Raw genomic sequence first — 9,221 nt, forward strand, 5'->3', positions numbered from 1 at the left:
AAACAAGTAAAAAGGCGTTTAGTTCAGCCGGGCCGAACTTTGGATACCCACCACCTCGGGTATATACGTAAACCATCTTTCGTCAAAATCCGGTGAAAAATGCATACCTTATGCCCCAAAGTAGCTATATCGAAATATGTTCCGATTTGGACCAAATACTAATAAGTACAAGTCATTGTTCAAGTGCGTATAACAAAATATTGATCTTTTTAGTAGCTATATCTAAAAATAAACCGATTTGAACCATATATGACACGGATGTCGAAAACCCTAACATAAGTCACTGTGTCAAATTTCATTGAAATCGGATTATAAATGCGCCTTTTATTTAAATCTGGACCGATATGAGGCAAATTGAAGAAGGGTGTGAAAGTCCTAACTCAACTCACTGTCCTAACACAACTCACTGTCCCAAATTTCGGCGACATCGGACAAGAAATGCGCCTTTTATGGGCTCAAAACCTTAAACCGAGAGATCGGTCTATATGGCATTTATATCCAAATCTGGACCGATCTGTGCCATATTGCAGAGGTATGTCGAGGGGCTTAACATTACTCACTTTCTAAAATTTTGGCGACATCGGACAATAAATGCCCATTTTACGGGCCCAAAACCTTAAATCGAGAGATCGGTCTATATGGCAGCTATATCCAAATCTGGACCGATCTGTACCATTTTGCATAAGTATATCTAGGGGCTTAACTTAATTCACTGTCGCAATTTTCGGCGACAACGGAAAATAAATGCGCCTTTTATGGACTCAAAACCATAAATAGAGAGATCGGTCTATATGGCAGCTGTATTCAAATCTGGACCGATCTCAGCCAAATTGAAGAAGGGTGTCGAAGATCTAACACAACTCACTGTCCCAAATTTCGGCGACATTGGACAATAAATGAGCCTTTTATGGGCTCAAAACCATAAATCGAGAGATCGGTCTATATGACAGCTATATCCAAATCGGGACCGATATGGGCCAAATTGAAGAAGGCTGTCGGAGGTCCTAACACAACTCACTGTCCCAAATTTTGGCAAAATCGGATAATAAATGTGGCTTTCATGGGCTTAAGACCCTAAATCAGCGGATCGGTCTATATGGGGGCTATATCAAGATATAGTCTGATATAGCCCATCTTCGAACTTAATCTGGTTATGGACAAAAAAAGAATCTGTGCAAAGTTTCAGCTGAATATCTCTATTTTTAAAGACTGTAGCGTGATTTTAACAGACAAACGGACGGACATGGTAGATCGTCTTAGATTTTTACGCTGATCAAGAATATATATACTTTATAGGGTCGAAAATGGATATTTCGATGTGTTGGAAACGGAATTACAAAATGAATATACCCCCATTCTTCGGTGGTGGGTATGAAGAATCGCTCTTTGGATGGAGATTCAGATGAGAAGATATAAAACAAGTATGGACGGGCTAAAGTCGAACAAAGCGACTTTTTGATACACTACACTTTCTATGGTATGCAGGTTAGGCAGTCGAATTTAAAATTTGATTAATAGAAATTAGACCAAAATCCGTACATACTGTATGAGTCACAGAGGAAATCGTTGTGCATTTGAGAAGATTGGATGATAAATGCGTTTGCAAAGGCTTTTAATATGAAAGTTGGGAGATTTGTATCTCCCAATCAGAGTACAGAATGAAATCATTCGCTTTTAATAAAATAAGAGGTTCACATCATTAGCTTAGTATTCGTTGGCATTTTGGTGTGAAAGATGGAGTTAGAAATTTTAAAAAATATTAAATCCGGTATGGTCGAAAAATTGAGAAAAAAATAAATAAATCATATGGATGATTTTTTAAGAGCTATAGGAAAGTTTTTCAAAAAAAAAAAAAACACATAAAATTCAGAAAAAATCCATGAATACTTTATTTGAATCGATAGTACAGTCCATATAATTTAATGTTTGATGATTATTTAATGAAAATGTAGATCGTGACTGCGCCTCAAATAGTCCACCCGCTAAGTTCAATTTTGGCATGCTATTTCCAACATTTCGGCCGGTATCTCACGAATAAATGCTTCAATGTTATCTTCCAATGCATCAATTGAAGCCGACTTGTCTGTATAGACATAAGCTTTATCATAGCCACACAAAAATACTGTAAAGGCGTTAAAACGCCCGATCTAGATGGCCAATTGACCGGTCCCGAACTTGAAATAAAAGTTTCACCGGACTTGCCGCTCAATTAATCCATTGTTACCACATGTTGTTGAAACCACATGTCATGCAAGTACAGCTCTTGCATTTTGGGCAAAAAAGTTGGATATCACCTCACGATAGCTCTCACCATTCACAGTTACGTTACGATTCGCATCATCTTTGGAGAATTACGGTCCAATGAAGCCACCAGCCCATAAACCGCACCAAAGTGTGACTTTTTGTGGATGCATTGGTATCTCTTGCTATGCTTCTGGCTGATCTTAACTCCAAAATCGCCCATTCTGCTTATTAACGTACCCATTGAAAAAAATGAGCTTCGTCGTTGAACACAAAAAACGCGCGATGAACTTCCTTAACGGAGCACGCATTTTGATAATAAAAATCAATAATTTGCAAGCGTTGTTTGTTTGTTAGACGATTCATGGTTAAATTATAGACCAAACTGAAGATGTTTAACAGTGAAACAAAACACGAAATGTTTGAACCAGTGTTGTCAAAAAGATAATAGCTAAAAAATCACCCGTTAGAAGTTTTTGATATGACCTAACAACTGTGCTTAGTATGGTCCAAATCGATCTATAATCTGATATAGCCGTCAACTAAACCTATTATGGATTTGAACTTCTTTAGCCACTAGAGGACGCACTTCTTATCCGATTCAGCGGAAATTTTGCATGACGTATTTTGTTATTACTTCCAACAACTTTGTTAAATATGATCTCAATCGGTCCATCACATCATATAGCTGCCATATAAAAAGATATGGGATCTTGACTTCTTGAGTCTCTAGAGGGCGCAATAACTATCCGATTTGGCTGAAATTTTGTACAATGGCTTCTCCCACGACCTTAAACTTACGTGTCAAATTTGGTCCAAAACTGGTTTATAGCCTGATACAGCTCCCGTATAAATCGAACTTCCTATTTTATTTATTGAGCCCCTAAAGAGCGCAATTCTTATTCGAATTGACTGAAATTTTACACAATGACTTCTACTATGGTCTCCAACATTCATTTCAATTATGGTCCGAATCGGACCCCAACTTGATATCTCCAGTAGCTTTATTTGCCTAAAAAGAGATACCGGGAGGGTATATAAGATTCGGTCCTGCCGAACTTAGCACGCTTTTATTTGTTTTTCCTGTACTTTCGATATTCAATATTCTTGTATTCAAGTTACAGGTTGTGACCTGTCCTCGTCCGATTATCGTAAAATTTAGCACAAGTCACTTTTTTGATCCAAGGACGAACGCTATTGATTTTGAACAAAATCGGTTCAGATTTAGATATAGCTTCCATATATATATGTCATCCTATATGGCTTTTTAAGGTTCTGGTAGCCATAATTTTGGTCCGATCTTTACAAAATTTTGCACAAGACGTTTTATTTAACGTTCTAACATGTGTACACAATTTTATCAAAATCGGTTCCAGGTTGGTCACCTCGCCATTTCCAAAAATTCTTCGGGATGCCAAATCTTCATTTGTGGTCCGATTTTCAAACGTTTTTTTTTTTTTTTAATTTTTTAAATCATTAACAAAGTATTCAGCGGTGGTTATCCTCTTACTAATGCTGGCTACATTTGAAAAGTATACTGCCATGTTAAAACTTCTCTACCAAGTGGTGTCGCTATGCGGCACGACATTCGGACTCGACATATCCCCGAAACCAATAGAGATATTGTACACCTTGAACGGAATTTTTTTTTGAGATTCTTAAGCACTATCCAGCAACAATTTTTTGAAGTTGGACCACGAACCAAGATTTGCCAGCCCCAAAAATTTTTCGAAATACCATGGTGACCATCCGTAAGGGCCTGCTTTTCCAAATTTTTCGCGAAAAAATCTGAAGTACGATTTTGGCAACCGCAAAAATTTACCACCCTAAAATAATACCATGCCATCCCATGTACTTGCAAATAATTGCTAATGTGTAGTCACTGCTTTTTAAAACATTTCCGTATATGGCCATATTAGCATAAATTATTTAATCGAATTTGTTTGGACGTATACTTAATATTTTGTTTTTATGTAACTCATACGCATGCATAGATAATTCAAATTTATCTTTTTACTGGAAATAATCTGTGGTGTGAACTGTGGACTGTATGTGTAAAATACTCTCTCAATATGTAAAAAATCATTTTTGGACTAAATGATTAGTGTTTTGCAAAAGAAAACATAAAATATGAAATTTTAAATACTTTTTATCTCTTCCAAGCGTTTAATCAACAAAAATTTTTGTTTTTAAAATAGTAAAAAAACAAAGCATGTTCCTTTGCGCATGTTCATTCGTTGCGTTCTCAACAACGATTGAAACAAAGAGCATAAGAATACGTGTGACTTGCCATCTACGCTACAGTAAAGGGCTGGGCATCGCTGGTCTATTTTCAGTCTCATTTGTACATTTAATTCTTTTGTTACTAAAACCTATGGTAGTAATCGATCGCACTAACCCTAATATGACATCATAAGCCCGCTATTCACCCAATCATATGGACACTCTAGTAATACATCAGAAAAAAACTTGTTATGTTTATTTTTGTGTCTTTGTATTTCACTTTTTTTTATAAAAAAATAGTGCTCTTTAGAAAAATGCAAAAAATATATTGCAAGTGATTAGCAAGAATTTTGATACAAGCAACTCTAATGAAAAAGAGATTTTACAACTAGTCTATAATACATAATACAATTCGATCCCAGACATGAGAAAATACACAAAAGATTGCAGAATATGCTACAGTAGCCATAGTAAGGAAGAATATTGATTTGATTTCAGGCTATTCTTCGTTTACTTGCCGCAGCTACCCTTGTCACAGCTGCCGCCAGAGGCACATTTGCAGGAGGTACCGCATCCGCAAGTACCACTGGATTTCTCAGTAGCGCATTTGCAACCTGAAAAAAATAAGAAAACACAGAAAAATAAATAAAATAGTATAAAACAAAATAAATAGAACTAGAAGCCATACAAAGGAATGTGGCATTGGCAGTCGTAGTAGGAAAAGAAAAAATATGTATGAATACAACAAAATTGGTTGACAACGAATGAGATAGGCCCTTTTGGTTGGCTTAAAAATTAAATTTGAAACTCAAATTTAATTTTAAAAATCTTTTTCTATGAAAAAAATTGAAAAAAAAATCCCTAAAATAAAATATAAAAATTTTCGATAGAAACACTAGCATTGCGATAAAAATTTCTTAAAACTTTTTGAAAACATCTTTTTTAGAAAAAAATTGACTACAAAATTATTATAGAAATAACAATTTCAGTAAAATCTTTAAGTGGGATAACAACCTGATGAGGCCTCTTGGCAAGGCCAAAATCACGATCGTAATAGCCTGCCCTTACAGCCTGTTATGGAATCATGGTCCGATATACACCATATTCGGGTCGGATGTCGGGACCCACTGTATAATAAATGAGCCTATTATGTGCTTATGATCTGTCCAAATGGCAGCTATATTCAAATATAGTCCGATTTGGTCCGTTTAAGAACTTATGGAAGAAATACGGGTCTGTGACAAATATCGGCTCAATATCTCAATTTTTGAAGACTGTGGCGTGATTACAACTGACGGACAGACGAACAGATACATGCACATCTTTAAATCGTCTTAGAATTTTACGATGATCAGAAATATATTTACTTTGTGGGGTCGAAAATGGATTTTCGATGTATTACTCATTATTTGCTCTAATCAATACTTGCTTTAGTCAAAGTTTTAACGGCTTTAGTGGGTGTTTTACCCTAAGGTCCAGCATTTGTAATATAGTCACCAGCCGGGATGTTTAACCAATACTACAGCCGAGTTGGATTTTACTTTGGCTAAAGCTAAATTTTCCTTGAATATTTCATTATGGACCAAAGAGTAGTTCAATGTTAACTTGCAAATTTGGTCATAAACATTCCATTAAGGATCAGGAGTAAACTTGTCAATGAGTGTTGAGCGATTGAAATTTTTATCCTAGTTCGAACGGAATTCCGCATTGCTACACCTCTTTGGTGAGAAGTTTGTATATGGCATAGTACCTCACAGATGTAACCACTGCTGAAGTCGAATATTGTATTTTGAGGTGTTACAAACGGAATGAGGATATTAGTATACCTTCATCCTATGGGGGAGAGTATAAAAGTAAAAATAAATATATTTCTCATATCAATGCGTACTGAACTATTCGAGTTTCAGCATATTGAAAAGTGACCTATTTTTGGTAGCCGAGTTCGAATGGCGTGTAGCTAACTATAGGCCTCGCAAATGTCGTCTACATTATGAGAATACGTTGGTTTAGGATAGGTAGTAGTGGCAGTCCGTCATAGACCCTCTAAAACAATTGTTAACTAACTACCTACTCATTATTTCGCATGTCAACTATATCTAAACATAGTCCGATTGCAATTCCAACCAACATACACTAAATAGAAATATTTACTAGTGTGCCCTCGAAAGTTAGTTTGGTTTCGGACATCGCCAGATCGACCTTTGCAAAGTCGACTTATTATGAGACCAACCTCGTAGTGGGAGTTTTTCTACAATCTACCAAATAGCTTCTTCAAACATTCGGACTTAACTCGTTTATTCAAATTATAGGAAGTTATCCCTAGAACAGCTTCTCATTCTTCAGCTCTTTTAAAAAATGATTATATCTCTGTCTCTTTCTTAGCGGCTCTTTTAAAAAATGATTACATTTCTGCCTCTTTCTTATCGAATTATTATGTATGTCGATCAGGGATGGAAAAGTCAGTACTTTAGTACTTTTTTCATTACTTTTTCCACTCGCAGAGTATCCTAGTACCCCCGCGACCGATTTAGTTCCGAATATTTTCGAACATTTATTTTTTTACTGACAAGTAGTTCTAATTTAGAAGCATCACGCTCAAATAGTTGATCAAATAACGTCCGCCCGAATTTGTTTATCTGACGTATGCAGGTCGTTTGGGATTTTAATGGAGCAATAGCTATTCTTATCTACATAAAAAATCCTTATGCACAAGTCGCCTTATATGACTTATTGAGCTTCTAGAAAGCTTTGGCAGAGTTGAGGACTCCCGACACTTCACACCCAATTTCTATGTGAGAATCGCGTTATACTCCTGAATTCCTTCCATTTAGGTCTCATATTGTACCTATTGGTTTATATTTCGGTGTGTAGGGTTTTGTTGGTTGCGGCGTTCCTCTTGGTACTTGACTCAAAATTTGAATATCTGATTTCCGTTTTTGAATAACTGTCAATATTCAATCAACAAATCAAATAAATATGTTCAACCATAGCTGATGTATATTTTCCAAAAGATGATGACCTTCCGCCTTCGGTTAGGGTTATATACAAGGGGATGTTGTACAGTGTATTCAGTAATCGGTAAGGCAGTATTTCTTCAGCGAGAAATTTTTGATTTCTGCATACAAAAATTTTTGAAATTTTTATGCGAAACAAAAAGTACTCTTTCGGTTCAAAAAGTACCGTTTTAGTACTATTTAAAATTTTGCATTTTCCATCCCTGATGTTGAGAGGACTTTCTTCTATCAATGTTTTACTCACTCTCTCGTTTTTTTTCAAATTAGGCAACACTCACAACTCTGTGGGTTAATATACCCTACGTGATTAATAACCACACATCAGTAAAGGTTAATTACCATTACGATTGTTGTTGTTGTTTCATGTCATTCTCTTGTAATTTTACACCCACACTAAGACACTCTATAATCCATATCCAAACTTATTCTTCTCTGAAGCAGGCGAAACGAATAAAGTCAAGTAGGGGAGAGCAGTGAAATTTCTATTGGCAAGATGGGAAAACCTATAGCAAAGGGGGAGCATTACGATTTAAAAACTGAAATAAGGACAAGAAGATCGGTGCAGGTATGTGGCCAAGCTCACGTAAGAGTGATCTCGTCAGCTGATTTTATAAACGGAAAACAGATGATCGAGCCATTAAATCCGGATTTAAAGAGCAGTGTAAACGGGATTAAACACCATTTTCAAAATAAATAAAGTTGAAAGTTTTCACAAAGCGTTTTTTGTCTTTACAAATCGAATTTGATTATCACCCCAGAAAACTGGATTACTTTGACAAAACGCGCCAACTACTTTATATAACACAATTATTTAACAAAATCTATATGCACATCTAAGTTGATGTTTAAATTCTTCGTTAATATAAACCTTTACACTTCTTCAACAGGATATTCCAAAGTATAGAAAATACCTTTACATCACCTCTTAGGAGCTCTATTATTATCAAACCACTGCAGAGTCCCTTCTCAACCAACCAATAATACCCTCTTTCTTACAGTAGCCACTAGCCACATGGCGAGAGAGCAAATACAAAAATAAAATCAATTGGCACAAGTGATCCAATTATTCCCAATTTAAATTCTAATTGCGCCTTCATTTACTAGTATGTCGTCGTCAACCTTAATCGAAGTATTCTTTGAAATCTTCTCAGACTTTGTACAATCGCATGCACAAACACACACACACACACACTTACCAGTTCCACAGGGGCAAGGCATGTTGATGACGATGTTTTGACGTTTACTTTGTTGTAGATTAGAGAAAATAGATGGATGCACTCTCGTTGAGAAACGACGAAGCTTTATCAAAAACTTTTGTAGTTGTATTGGATGTTGCGTTGTGTTTAGTCAACTGCTGACTGATGGTCGTTTTGTGCAGTGCTGCGCGTTTTATAGATATGAAATTTTGGTCGCACTACCTTTCTTTACTGTACGTACATACAGTTAGTCTCTCTTGTTCTTCCTACTTTATTCGAATATGCTGCCGGCCAACTCGAATTTCGTCGTGTGCACATTCTCATATTTTTGTTTAAGCTGAGTAGGGTGGTGTGCACACCTCATCATAATTGAACGTGTGCACAGTAAACACCGCTGTCTACCTACATACAAATGTACAGATACAATACATACATACGAGTATTGTATAAGTACGCAGCACAATGGGAGTTATATTTTTGAATGCAATGGGTACATATTTGAAGAGAAGAATGTTTATATGAACTTTAGTGGGGGTTAAGAAAACAA

General features: G+C 36.0%; 1 protein-coding gene across 1 annotated transcript; it reads right to left on the bottom strand.

Annotated features, from left to right (window-relative positions):
• Positions 1–4,698: 4,698 nt before the first annotated feature.
• On the bottom strand, positions 4,699–8,854 carry LOC106088088 (metallothionein-1). Its single transcript, XM_013253393.2, has 2 exons — positions 8,675–8,854; positions 4,699–5,078 (listed from the first exon to the last, which is right to left on the bottom strand). The coding sequence occupies exons 1-2, from the start codon at positions 8,694–8,696 to the stop codon at positions 4,975–4,977; spliced, it is 126 nt and encodes a 41-aa protein (XP_013108847.1). The 5' UTR covers positions 8,697–8,854; the 3' UTR covers positions 4,699–4,974.
• Positions 8,855–9,221: the final 367 nt, after the last annotated feature.

The sequence above is a fragment of the Stomoxys calcitrans genome, chromosome 2 (assembly GCF_963082655.1).
Source record: "Stomoxys calcitrans chromosome 2, idStoCalc2.1, whole genome shotgun sequence".
NCBI lineage: Eukaryota > Metazoa > Arthropoda > Insecta > Diptera > Muscidae > Stomoxys > Stomoxys calcitrans.